General features: G+C 51.6%; 6 protein-coding genes across 6 annotated transcripts; 5 read left to right on the forward strand and 1 right to left on the reverse strand.

The window, feature by feature from the left end:
- Nucleotides 1-330: 330 nt before the first annotated feature.
- J7T55_012429 (salicylate variant) lies at nt 331-1781 on the forward strand (the record flags this gene model as incomplete). Its single annotated transcript, XM_053137312.1, has 3 exons — nt 331-1036; nt 1094-1215; nt 1269-1781. 3 exons carry the CDS (start codon nt 331-333, stop codon nt 1779-1781), a joined length of 1341 nt encoding a protein of 446 aa, XP_053000226.1.
- A 1339-nt stretch (nt 1782-3120) lies between these two features.
- On the forward strand, nt 3121-4595 carry J7T55_012430 (benzoate 4-monooxygenase cytochrome p450; the record flags this gene model as incomplete). The annotated part of the gene is made up of 2 exons (XM_053137313.1): nt 3121-3123; nt 3270-4595. 2 exons carry the CDS (start codon nt 3121-3123, stop codon nt 4593-4595), a joined length of 1329 nt encoding a protein of 442 aa, XP_053000227.1.
- A 411-nt stretch (nt 4596-5006) lies between these two features.
- J7T55_012431 (uncharacterized protein) lies at nt 5007-6218 on the reverse strand (the record flags this gene model as incomplete). Its single annotated transcript, XM_053137314.1, has 4 exons — nt 5007-5308; nt 5363-5488; nt 5542-5916; nt 5966-6218. The coding sequence occupies 4 exons, from the start codon at nt 6216-6218 to the stop codon at nt 5007-5009; spliced, it is 1056 nt and encodes a 351-aa protein (XP_053000228.1).
- Nucleotides 6219-6987: 769 nt separating this feature from the next.
- Nucleotides 6988-8247, forward strand: J7T55_012432 (uncharacterized protein; the record flags this gene model as incomplete). The annotated part of the gene is made up of 5 exons (XM_053137315.1): nt 6988-7032; nt 7109-7591; nt 7732-7813; nt 7868-8124; nt 8176-8247. 5 exons carry the CDS (start codon nt 6988-6990, stop codon nt 8245-8247), a joined length of 939 nt encoding a protein of 312 aa, XP_053000229.1.
- A 516-nt stretch (nt 8248-8763) lies between these two features.
- J7T55_012433 (uncharacterized protein) lies at nt 8764-10249 on the forward strand (the record flags this gene model as incomplete). The annotated part of the gene is made up of 2 exons (XM_053137316.1): nt 8764-9266; nt 9463-10249. The coding sequence occupies 2 exons, from the start codon at nt 8764-8766 to the stop codon at nt 10247-10249; spliced, it is 1290 nt and encodes a 429-aa protein (XP_053000230.1).
- A 901-nt stretch (nt 10250-11150) lies between these two features.
- Nucleotides 11151-12236, forward strand: J7T55_012434 (uncharacterized protein; the record flags this gene model as incomplete). Its single annotated transcript, XM_053137319.1, has 1 exon — nt 11151-12236. One exon carries the CDS (start codon nt 11151-11153, stop codon nt 12234-12236), a length of 1086 nt encoding a protein of 361 aa, XP_053000231.1.
- Nucleotides 12237-13321: the final 1085 nt, after the last annotated feature.

Below are 13321 nucleotides of genomic sequence, written 5' to 3' on the forward strand. Positions count from 1 at the left end.
AAATTCGTTCGTAGAATTTGCCAAACCACTTCCTCGACGACTAAGATAGGATCTTAATACGTTTGGATATTGGGTGTCAGCATTTTGATTCTCTATGGCTCGGTCGCAGACTGCTTGAGTTGTATGATATCACTTTCATGGTGGCTAGTAGGAAGAAAGCAGATGCAACTACTTAATCGTGTTTTGAGCACCTTCTACTGTAGTGCCATCTCGGTCTTTCTGCATCGGACTCGATATTTGTATTAGTACTCACCTGAGACTGTTTAATCCATCGAAATCAGACCCAAAATCATTTCCGTATTCCAGCAAAAGACAGACCTACAACTTGCGATGGCTGAGACAACAACACAAAGACCCCTTCGGGTCGCCATTGTGGGGGCTGGTATCGCGGGCCTGACAACCGCCAAGTCCCTCCGCCACTTCTACCCAAAGAAGGCAGTTGACATCAAGATCTATGAGAAAGCCACCAAGCTCAGCGAGGTCGGCGCCAGCATCGGTATCCACACCAGCGGGCTCAAGATTCTCGACAAGCTCGGAGTCCATGAGGCGCTGGACGAGTCCATCTGCATCCGCCAGTCCAGCGGCTCGCCCATAGCGTTCCGACACTGGCTTACTGATGAAATCCTTGGAATGCAAGACAGCAAGGTGGAGGGCGGCGTGGAGGAGAAGTACCGACCGGCGAGATTCCACCGTGCTCATCTGCAGCAGGTGCTTATCGACGCTCTTCCAGAGGACGTTGAGTTGCGACTGGCGACCAAGCTCTCTGGGACGAGTGTCACTCCCGGCAGCGACGATCCTGTGACTCTGTCATTTGAAGACGGCAGCAGCGAGGCAGCGGATCTGTTGATTGCGGGAGACGGGGTGTACTCCAAGATCAGGAGCACCTACGCTCCTGATGCCGAAGTGAAGTGGCTGGGCATGATTGCCTTCAGGGCCGCGTTCGAGGCTTCCTTGGTCAAGGACATCGAGGGTCTGCCTGCCGATGCTGTCCGCTGGAGCGGCCCAGATGATAGAAACTTCGTTTCAGGAAGACTAGGTATGCTCACAAGAGAAAACTTTCGAATGAAGGAACCTGCTAATTTCTCTTGTTCAGGCAAGGGCAAGTATGCCATTGTGGCACTGCACAACGTCGACCCCAACGACCCGAGGGACCCCTTCTGCAGCGCGGAGTGGGACCAAACGAGCAACCTGGAGCTCTTCAGTAGCCTTTACGGGGTAAGCTAGGGCCTCTTTGATGCACACGTGAAATTTTGCTAACATCAAACAAGGACTGGAACCCAATCGTCCAAGGCGTAGCAAACGCAGCCCCCTACATCAAGACCTATCCCATGTGCGCCGTCACGCCCCTCGACTCCTTCATCTTCGACGGCCACGTCGCCCTCCTCGGCGACGCAGCCCACGCTCACGGCGGTGGCGTCGCAATCGGCGGCTCCCTTGCCATCAACGACGCCTACGCCTTCGCCCTCGCCCTGACCCACGTCTGGCCTCCTGCTGGAACCACCTCGACCTCGGCCCCGAAGCCCAGCCCAGAGCAGCTGGACAGGGTTCTGAAGCTGTACGACGAGACGAGGAGGCCGCTTGTCAACAGGCTCTTGGGCGGCGTCCACGCACTGGCGCAGAAGAGGCGGTGGATGGCGCAGAAGAAGACGCTGGATGGCAAGGGGGAGACGGACGAGCTGCTGCGGGCTAGGATCGCAAACAGGCCGGACTTGAGCTGGCTGACGGAGCATGACGTCGAGGCGGAGTTTGAGAAGGTCGTCGCCCGCGTTGAAGCCGTTTGAGACTGCTCCCAAACTTGAGTTTTGAGTGACTACTGGCACAAGGCTAGGTAAGATTGATCGCAGTGATACGAATTTGTGTTCTCGGTGACCAGGCGTACGGATGTTTTCCATTTTATCAAGTTTTGTGTGACCGTCTCATACTATAGATTGACAGAAACACTGGATATCTTCGGGCAAGGTTTGCGTCTTGGTTGCACTTCTTTCATCCATGATCATGCCTAAATCACAAGTATTTGCCCGGAAAGGTCCTGCAGGCCGGCGTCGAGGTCGTCGAACTGTTGAGTTCTATAACCGACTCGTCGTATCGTATAGATGTGTGCTCGTATACTTAAGAAGGAATAGCAGATGCCTACAAGCAGCATGCCATAGTGACTACTACGTACCACTAGATCGTGTTGATCCCAAGCGCTTCTAGCCTACAGTTCTATGTTCGACCATACAGACCTGCTTGATGATATAAGCCTATTTTATTTCAAACATGAGGATCAATCAGAGACTGCCGAAGTTTTTTTGTCCGAGGCAGCCGGCCAGAACCTATCCACCCAGCCATTCAGGCGTACCGGTACCCAGTACCACTGGACAAATTGCCGACTGTCAGGATGTGAAGCGACCAGTTGATGTCTGATACGAGGACAAAATGATTCTGCGAAGGATTCCAGCGTCGTATTCAACGACCAGAAGCCGTCTGATGTAATCTTTTTGGCTGGAAAACCAACCCCTCCGTCATGCAATGTGACGTTGACGAGCTCCCGTGCGTGCAGTCTAGACGGGCTCTTATCTCTACTGCCGTCCTGTATGGTGGCACAGATATAACTCGTGCTTACACGCACTCTTAGTCCTGCATAGAACCTTGGCACTTGACCATCGCATACTGCTCGGACTTGGATAGTCAGTTTGAGCGGGGCTCGTTCTCTAAAGCCTAAACCTTTCAGGTAATTCAAGTACTCTTTTGCCTTGAACGAACGACTGCGGGGTTTTTACAACTCTTACTGTGAGAATTATTACTCCACCGTCGCCGTCTCGCCAAAGTAGTTATCATTATTGACGAACCCGGGATGTATCTTTCAGAGGATTTAGGACGCACCTCTTTGCGCTCAAGCCTGGCTTTGGTTGGGTTGCCTGGCATCATCCTATGGGTAAGCCGTGTTTGTATGGTATTGTGAAATTGCGAATGTCTACTTACACTCATAGTTTTGTGGCCTTGTTGCATACCGGCTATATTTCCACCCGCTCGCTAGGATTCCTGGACCATTCCTCCAACGAATTTCGGGTTTACCTAGGATATGGCAGTGCTACGTTGGTAATAGATACCTCTGCGAAGCCGAAGCTCACGAGAAGTATGGTATGTTATGACCATAGCCCCTATCATTATCCAGCCGTCTCTGACATTTCCTACAAGGATCGGTTGTTCGAACGGGTCCGAATTCAGTAGGTGGTTCTCTTCAGGGCCGATACTAGCTGGAAGTCAAGACTGCTTACTGGCATCAGCTCATCTTCAACACACTTTCATCGTTGCAGACGCTCCACGTCAAATCAGCCAACGTGTTCAAGGGCGATGAGTTCTACGGACTCTTGGACAGTGGGCCAGCTGGCGGCAAAAGTGTGCAGATGATTGCTGACAACGAAGCCCATTCCGCGCGACGTAAGCTGCTGGACAAAGCCATCCCCCCGCGAGAGCAAGTGTTCCGCGACATCGATGAGCTGTCCCAGCGCCTTGTATCTATCACGGAGAAAGAAGCAAACGCTCATGGTGGTGTGGTGGATGTTGCAACTGCGACTTCATGGTACAGCTTCGACGTCATTAGCACCATAGCGTTTGGGCAGTCATTCGACATGCTGCGCACCCATGATTGGCGATGGCTGCCTCTTTGTCTTCAGGAGATGAGCGCATTCCTATACGCTGCTGGGTACGCCGGTGGTCAAACCCTGCTTCTGAAGTTCTTCCAGTGGCTTCTACGAACCAACTGGCCTTCCCGCCTCCGGTGGACTACAGCCATCCAAGCTCAGAAGTACGCAGATCTTGCGGCCGATCGTGTTCTCGACCGAGGCAGTCGCATGAAGTCTCAGGGAGATGTGACCGACTCCAGCCGCAAGGACATCTTCGGATACCTTATGCAGGCCAAAGTTCACAACAGTGCAGACTTGACATCAGAGAGCTCTCTGCTGATCGCCGCCGGAAGCGACGCGGTGCGGTTTTCTATTGCAGCGACAGTATTCTACCTGCTGCGAAATTCTGAGGCAAAGGCAAAGGCAGTAGCGGAAGTCCGGTCACTCGATCTGGGCTCCAATGGCCTCAGCGAGTCCAAGGTGGCCTCCCTGAAGTACCTCCGCGCCTGTATTGATGAGGCTATGCGTCTCAGTCCTCCGAAGGCAGGCAGTATCCCCAGGGAAACAGCGGCAGGGGGGATAGTTATCGACGGGTGGGCGGTTCCGGAGGGGATGAGCGTTGCGACGTCGACATACACTCTGCACCGTGATCCAGACATATACAAGCAGCCGTACGAATACAGGCCTGAGCGATGGCTGGAAAGACCCCACGACCCACGACTTTATGCTGCATTCACTCCCTTTATAAAGGGCCCGCGGGCCTGCCCTGGCAAGGCTGTCGCTTATGTTGCCATGCAGACGGCTTTATTGCATCTGTTGCGAGAGTTCGATATCGATGGCGCAGGTGAAATGAGTGAAGAGGTAGCTGGTTCCGAACATGCCGCAGCGTCGCGAGGTCGGCGGAGCGATTACCCTTTCAACGATTGGATCATAGGGTATACGAAGGGACCGTTTGCCAGAGTAACGAGGATTTCGAAATCAGCTTGAGAAAGACTATTGCAGGATTGAAGAGGTCGGATGTGGCGGTGGGACGGAGGACCTAATTGACCACAGTCGTTTTCGTAGTAACAATTGGGACGCGGTAAACGGTATCGTTGGCACACAGTACGGATTTAGCAGCCTGAGATTTATTGTTGTCGAAGTAAATCAGACATAAGAGATATCAAAGACATTTGGACTAAAACTGACAAAGTACTATGTGACATCACTGCGCGTCTTGCCATGCTCACAAACCAGGCAGCAGAGCGACGAGGAGTCAGATTGCTTTTGAGACCTATTCATTTACGGATAGGGCCATTATAAAGACGGTTGGCATCGCACGGGTGTCTACCAAATGACCTAAGTCCATATGCTCCCGGACATAATGCCATTGCTCTCACTTCGAGAGGCCTGAGGCGCTCAAGCGTCTTTCAAGTCTGAGATGTTGGCAAGGACAGATTCCTCCAAGCTAACCCAGCCCGGGCGCCCAAGATCTCGCAGCAACTGCTCAGCCGCGTCACGGGGCTTGATCTCGTTGGGATCTGATCCGGCAGAGAAGTTCTCGGGCAATTCTTTGTTGGGCGCCGCCTTGCGGAGGATGTCTAAAACTTCATCCCAATTAAACCGTCCGGCAAAGGCAAATATCCGTTGATCCTTGACGTTGTCAAGTACGGCGGCTGCGACATGCAGCCTACCGGTATCCTGGACGTCGATGTAGTATTCTGGAGACTGCTTAGCCATAAACTTCCATTTAATAGGGGAAACCAAATGCGTACGTGGCTTTATTAGTTGATGGAAAGGTGTCACCTGTCCTTGCCAGAGTGCGACAGGGAGAGCGGAGCTGCTAGGGTATCCCTGATTGATTGGGTCCAGAGACTTGCCGAAGTTGAAGTTGGGGAGAACTGATAATGTCAGCAGACACACACACACAATCCAAGGAGTTGCCAAAACTCACCTGTGTTAACAACTAAGTCGGGGCGCCTGTTGCGGTTTTCTTTGTGGTACTTCCAAACTGCCTGCTCAGACTCTGTTTTGCTAGCGGCGTAAACAACAGCGCCGCGCTCCTGGGTATAGGGAGGATCGGCCCATGCAGCTTTGATTGCGGTTTCATTCCAAGTGTCCTCGGTCACATCGATACCAGGTGCGGTCGAATCGGACATGGAGAGAACAGCTGCCGATGACGATGAGGTCAAAACGAATCGCTGCACGGAAGCCTCCTTATAAGCTGACTTGAGGGCATTGAGAGCAAATGCAATGGCCTGGGGAATGACAGCATTAGGGTCCGCCGAAAAGCTCACGATGCTGGCAGTATGCGCGACAACGGAGGTGCCTATACAGGGGTCAGTCATTGATTACAAATTCCCCAGTGCTCAGCATACCTTTCACGGCCTCGTCGAACGCGCCCTCGACTGTCAGGTCGGCGACCTTGAAAAGCTCGAAGCTGCCCTTTCCATACTTCTTGTCGAAGACAGCTTGGAGCCATGCATTCTTCTCCGGGTCTCGAACAGTGCCGCGGACTTTGTAGCCATACTCAAGGAACTGATCGGCAATGTGGGAGCCCAACAGACCGTTAGCTCCAGTGACCAGGACAGTGGAGCCCTTGGGTACTGCCGGGTTATCAAGAGGTGCCATCGTGATTGAGGGGTTAGACGTCGAGATGAGATGTTCAGGTGAGCGAAGAAGTAGCGTTGAATGTATGTTCCTAAATGGAGTATTGAACGGCGCCTCCTGGTTAAATAGCCAGGTATGAGAGTGCAATTGTTTCAGCTTCAACAAATAACCTTCGACGTCGGGCCGTTCGCAATCCCGATGCGGCCTGATGAGTGATAGCTTTAACCCACTCTTGGCGTCGCCCACGAGCAGTGCCGCACAGCCGCAGCAATTGGCTAGCCCATATAACCCACTGAAAAGAGTGATCTAGTAAACTCCGTCCCATTGACCGGACGATAATACTATGTACCCCAGTTTTCTGACAACACGCGTATTAATCAGGCCACCTCTAGACACTATAGACCTGTCCCTTGGATTACTAATCTATCTGCCCGTAGGAGGATAACCTGAGCTAAAGCGGAACGGGAACATTAATCCGTCCGAGTTTCCGGAGACATATTTTTTTGGGCAGTTTATACATTTCTCTTCTATGATGAGATCAAAATCGTAGGTAATGAGGCCACTGTCAGTGCGGGTGATTGTCTTGATCCTTGATCTTCCCGGTCTTATACGGCCGGCGTTTTCTCTTCACTCAGCCCTATGCTTCATGTATTATTAATCGTTATTTACATAGACCTATCTATAAAACACACAATAATGCACAACTCAGTCAAGGATCTTCTCATTGTCTTCTTTTCTTATCAGGTCTCTAGGTAGTGATTTTGGACTTCCTGCTCGTGACAGATGCAAAATGGGGAAAAGAATCATTACGGTCGTCGGCATCACCGGAAAGCAGGTAGGAATCCCACCTACTACATCAGTGTCTTGACATGGACTAGTGTGGATGAGTCCTGCTGACATCGATCCGAAAGGGCGCTTCTGTTGCCGACGTGTTCCTCCAGGAGGCAGGTTGGCACGTCCGCGGCGTTACTCGCAATCCAGATAAGCTAGAGAGCCAAGCCTGGGCTGCCAAGGGTGTCGAACTTGTCAAAGCAGACTTGAACGACGCTGCCTCCCTGAAATCGGCCTTGGCAGGATCGACTTTGATATTCGGAGTCACCGACTTCTGGGGAATCGTCAGCGACCCAGAGATCCAGGGACGAGCCCAAACATCCAGTCTCCCAGCTAATGTGCTCGCGTATGAACTTGAAGTACAGCAAGGTCGCAACATTGTCGACGCAGCTTTTGCGACCCTGGACACCCTCGACAGATTTGTGCTCTCAACGCTCTCGCCCACGAAGAAATGGAGCAAGGGAAAGTATACACACAACTTCCATTTCGACGCCAAATGGGAGGCGGTTGAATACCTGAAGGCCACGTATCCGGCTCTGGAGAAGAAGACATCCTATCTTCAAGTAGCGTTGTATCTTTCCAACTGGAAGACTTCCCAAATAGCAAGGCCAAATAAGGTAACTGTGACCCCTCAAAATTCTCTTGTATTAAGCAGCTGGTTCTTGATTGAGATGTGATGGGACGGACACTGATTGGACTGTAGCAACCTGATGGTACATTCCTCCTGAGTCTTCCGGGAAACCCCGACACCCCAGTCGCGCATGTTGATGCGCGCCGCGACACTGGTAAGGTTCCCGCTATACCTTAGAGAAATGCACAGCTAAAAAAGCTTCTTGCAGGCTTGTTCGTCCGGGCTCTTACCCAGGTTGAGCCGGGTAAGCACCTTCTGGGTGCCTCGGGCTTCATGAGTTGGAATGATTTCGCCGCCTTGTGGGGTCGAGTCCACGGTGTGAAATGTCACTTCCAACGCCTAGACCGCAAGGTTCTAGAAAATGCGATTCCCGGAGGTGTCGGGGAGGAGCTAGCCGACATGTTCGAATACATAGGAGACTTCGGATATCACGGCGGTGACCCAAACATTGTCTTCCCTGCGGATGTAAGTACCTCCGACCACGAAGGAAAGCCCCTAACTAATGCAACCAAACAGCTTGGGGTGGAGATTCCAGTAACGAGTATCGAGGATTATATCAAGAAAGAAGATTGGTCAGAGGTCCTTTGAGGCAAGGTTGAAGGTTTCGGCCTCGCGACGCGGACACGACTCAGTAGGCGCATCTCGCGTCGCGCTTCAGTAGATTGAGAGTAGTGTTTTATGAAGTAGAGAAGCTACGTTCAGAGTTGGCTCACTACACTGCAGAAATGCAATTCTCTGGTGTCGTGCACGGTCCACGTTTCCAACCCCTGCCCTTTAGGCAGTCGAAAGGCCGGCCAAATTCCACTTCCATATAAAAGTCTCTCCTCGCTCATCGCACGCTTTAACAGACCACGAAGCGCGCGCTTCACACCATGTTTCCCTTCTGCGCCTCTACCTGGAAACTTTGACAACCAATCTGATGTCAAAGGATAGATATGTCCTGTGAGAAGTCGACCCTTACTGCAAATGCTCTCCCTCTTCGAAACTCACAGACATCCGATACCCAAGTCACTAGGCACCCGGCGACTCAGCTATGAAAGCACCGGCAAACACAGACACATTACTACCTAACCACGCACAAACATTACCTCAAGCCCAGTATCAATGACTACCAAGGATATTTCGAACTTTGAAATAGACGTGGAGTGTTCAGAAGAGGAATTGGACGAGGACAACGAATACATCTGCGAGCTTTGGCAGGAAATAGATGAGGAATGCGAAAAGCTTGAAACATATGCAACAGCCGGCTCTCGTGAATCCCACGCGCCTCTGCTATATCCAATGGCGATCGGTCAACGTCTCGATGGCGGCCGTTACCAAATCCTCCACCGCCTTGGACATGGTGGATTCTCGACTGTTCGGATGGCAAAAGACACCACAGCGGGCGCTAAGGGCGCCGAGGTCGTCGCTCTGAAGTTCATAGCCAACAGTCATGCCTCTGGGACCGAATCCGATGACGGCGAGATGGAGTATCAGATGCACAAGCTGATCCAGAGCAGGAAAATCGACAAATCTCATCTACTGCTTTGCCAGGACACCTTCACTCTTCGAGGACCACATGGAAGCCACCGCGTCCTGGTTTTGCCATTGGCAGGCCCTGGCCTGCAGTCATTGTCATTTACTCCATTGATGCACATCACCGACACACCTATAAAATCCCGAATTTTGCTGCGAAGCAACTCTTGGAGGCTGTGAATTCTTTGCATCAAGCTGGGTTTGTACACTGTGGTACGTCAAACCATACCCCCCTCCACCTTGTCTTCATGAAAGTTGTGCCCAACATTGACGATCTGTAGACATTAGTACGCGGAATGTACTGTGGCAGATCAAACCGGCATTTCATCGGACTCTGGTGCATAACTTAGAGACGATGGGTGAGCCCAGAAAGATAAGCTTCAGCACAAGATGGAAGGGCAAGGATGGAAAAGCGATCACCGCGTCAGGAGATCGGGTGTCGCCAGCCAAATTTCCACAAGAATCCCTGGACGACAACATCTTTTTATCAGATTTCGGAAGCACCATCAAGGCCGGAAATTCGGTCTCAAAGAAGAGCAGGGGAGTCCAGAAATTCGTCTCACCAGAGCGTTTCCACGGCCACAATCCCAGCCCGGGGAGCGATATGTGGAGTTTTATGGTCGTGTTCATCTACCTTGATACAGGACGCTATCCTTTTAACGGCAGACTTTTCTCCGAGACACCGGCGCACCTTATGATGGATATGGTCTCTTCCTTAGGACCGCTTCCGTCAGAATGGGCTGAGAAAAAGCTCAAGTCATTCCAACCCAAGTGGTACACAGGAGCTGGTAGCAGCGAGTTTCCAGAGCCAAACAAGACATTCCAAAGCCGGCTTCGTGATGATTTAGTTGAAGTCGAGAAGCGGGGCGCAGCCAAGGGCAATGATGGCGTAATTGCCGCGGCGGAGGAAATCGAGTTGAAGAGGCGAGCAGAACCACATGTTCTCAAAATTATTGACAAGGTCTTTTGTTTCAAGCCTCAAGAGCGTGTCAAGGCGTCAGATCTCCTCGACGACTTCGACTGGAAGATGCTTATGAAGATCTGCGGCGTTGACGACGAAGGTTCCGGCAAGTAGGGCCTCAATATTCCTTCCTCCAAGGTTGAGCAGTAGCTATAGAACCAACCCAGAGATAGTCACATCGGCAGCGATAGTACAGAGCATCGTCAACATCATATTAATATTCATTCCTGGTGTGCGATCAGCTCCGTGCAAACAGCTCCTGGTGCAATTCAGTCACTTCAATGCAAGACATGACAGATTCCTTAGTGAAAACCCTTTACTTGTGCTAATTTCGGCCATGAAGGAGATCCTGAATAAGGCATGGCGACCCAAAAAGGCAGGCAGTTGACAGATAACTGCCACGACATGACTTCCATTAAAGATTATGTAGTGGGGCCGCATGTTGATATCACAACTTATTCATGACCATCCGTACCCCATTGTAAATGAACAGGAATGATGCTAAATGTTGGTGAAGGTCTTCCGGGCCCCTGGTTTGACATAAAGTCTCCGCGTCAGACATTGGACACGACAATCCTCGATAAACTTACAATTGAGAGTGAGGACAAGCACACTACCGCTAAATGTCTGTTGGCCATCGTAAAAGGCATCTAGGCATGTTTAGGGGCAAGCTTGGGGGGTGGCAAGCAGAATAGCTAAGTGTAGGTTCTACGGGTGGCCTTACGCACAGGCTGGAGTGCTGAAAGGCTTCTGAGCCTCGGTCCGTCGCCTGAGAATCCATTCCAAAAGTAGAGTTTCATTCTCGGCGAGATGGTTGATCCGCAGGTAGCAGAAATGTCACTAGTACGGTAGTGTGTCGGACGGATTACTCAACAGATATCGCCGCAGGCGATCGTATGCCTCATTGACGAAATGTATATCAATAATCTTCGCCTGAGTTTTCTTATATATCCTTAGCGTCTAGTATTCACCTCCTCCATTGCTGCCTCTCTTGACCCCCAATTCAACGCCCAAAATGAAAGCTCTTGTCTCAAACCGAGGCATTTTTACCAGGCTCATCAATATTAGTCGTAGCAAGGCCATCGGCGGCCAAGGCGGCCATGTTCAGGACGACGTGGCCGTTCCGAAGATCTCTCCCAACGAGATACTCATAAAAGTCACGGCCGTCGCTCTCAATCCGACAGATTTCAAGCATCTAGATGCCATCTCTCCCCCGCATTCTATCATTGGATGCGACTACGCGGGCGTGGTCGACCAAGTTGGCAACGCTGTCAAGGACAAATGGAACATCGGCGACCGCGTGGCCGGCGCTGTCCACGGTGGCCTATTCCCTGACAAGGGTGCCTTCGCAGAGTACTTGAAGACCGATGCAGATTTGGCTTGGAAAGTCCCTGATGGCGTTAGCGACACGGATGCGGCCACGTACGGAATCTCCGCCATAACCGCTGTACTCGTCCTGAACGGTCGTCACGGGTTACCCTTGGTCAATGCTACGTCTGCCACTCCCAAGAATGAAGCTATCTTCATCTACGCAGGAGCTACCAGTGCTGGGCTGTATCATATCGAGATCGCAAAGGCCGCCGGTTACACCGTCGTAACAACCGCCTCGCCCCGTTCATTCGACCTGGTCAAGAAGTACGGCGCGGATTCCGTATTTGACTACAAGTCACCCACAGTCGTAGCAGACATAATCAGGGCGTACCCCAGCCTCACAAAGGCGGTGGATTGCTTCTCCGAGGGCAACTCGACGTCCATCTGCGCTGCGGTGCTTAAACCTCAGGGCGGCAAGGTGGTCACCCTACTGCCCAATGGCAAGTCGACCACCCCTGGTGTGTCCTATGATCTCGTCATGTCATACACCGCCTTCGGACACCCATTTCAGTGGCTGGCACCTATTGGGCCCAAGTTCGAGGGTAGACCGGAAGACCGTGCGGCCATTGCTCGCTTCTATGAAACTCTGCCACAACTCGTAAATATCTTGAGGCCCATTCCGACCATTACCCTGAAGGATGGATTTGACGGTATTCTGGAGGGACTAGACAAGTTGCGGCGGGGCCAGGTAGCAGGTGGCAAACAAGTTGTCAAGTTGAATACGACATAGTGACAGAGGCAACACCATTAATGGGTGTTGTCTTATGTCGCGGTTGTTGATAGCGAATTGAGCTGCCATCCTCGGTGGATATCGTTTATCGTAAGAGGGAGTAAATCTTGACTTTTTCCATTGAAAATGGTTGGGTCGACGAGAAAGCAGGAGAGATAAGTTACGGAGGGTGGGATGCCCTTGACGCCTTCGGGATAAAGGTTTGGGTGTGATTATCATAATGAAGCCTGGCGATATTCAATGAGATCAGTTCGAGTCTAAATGTGTACCAGAAAGAGGCCTGGGTGCGAATGGAAGATTCAGGGGGAAGTATGGCCATACGAAGCTCACAAATCGCTCGCGAACGCAATGTCGTGAGTTCTCAGGCGCGAAGAGCCTTGGATCGGAACCGAGTATTTCTAGACATAGAAGAATTCAATCACGACCAGGTTCCAGGACCTCGTCAAAAGACAAAAAGTCGTTGAATCCCGTCCCAAAAGGAGGGCCGAGGCTGACTCTCTGTGTTGAGGTTAAGCTGTACCAGGAGGGGAGGAAACATGGGGACGACACAGAGGTTGGAGGCCCAGAAATGGGAAGAAGCCCAGACACTGGGCGGGTCTTCAATGAAGGGGTGTGCAGAGCTTATGCGAGCTGGTCAGGGGCTCAGGGGGGCTGTTGGACAGCCAAGCCAAAGTTGAGCCAGCGAGCAGAGAGGCCACCAAAGCGGCCATCTGTGCTAGGCCACATGTCGCCTGTGTTTGTCTCATAAGGACGAATCACGGGATGTTTTCTGTTGGAGATTGCCTTCCATTCAAACTTAGAATCATTGTTAAGAACGTCATGGTTTTCAGGACAAAGAGGGGTTCATTCCGGCTCAATTCGGACATCTTGCAAAGACCGGCTGTCGACCATGTGCCACGCGGACAACTCAACTTTGTCTTCCCCAGCAGCAACCTTACCCGAATGCGATGTCAGTCACAATACAACTCCACGTTGCGTAGCCTAGTGAGGCGCAATTCTGTGAGGCCTCTACATGCTGGAAATTTTCGACTGGGTCTCAAACGAACCCTAGACTTGCCTACCCCCCTTATTGCACTTTCTTCCAG

The sequence above is a fragment of the Diaporthe amygdali genome, assembly GCF_026229845.1.
Source record: "Diaporthe amygdali strain CAA958 chromosome Unknown NODE_2_length_3802984_cov_64_841326, whole genome shotgun sequence".
NCBI classification, from domain to species: domain Eukaryota; kingdom Fungi; phylum Ascomycota; class Sordariomycetes; order Diaporthales; family Diaporthaceae; genus Diaporthe; species Diaporthe amygdali.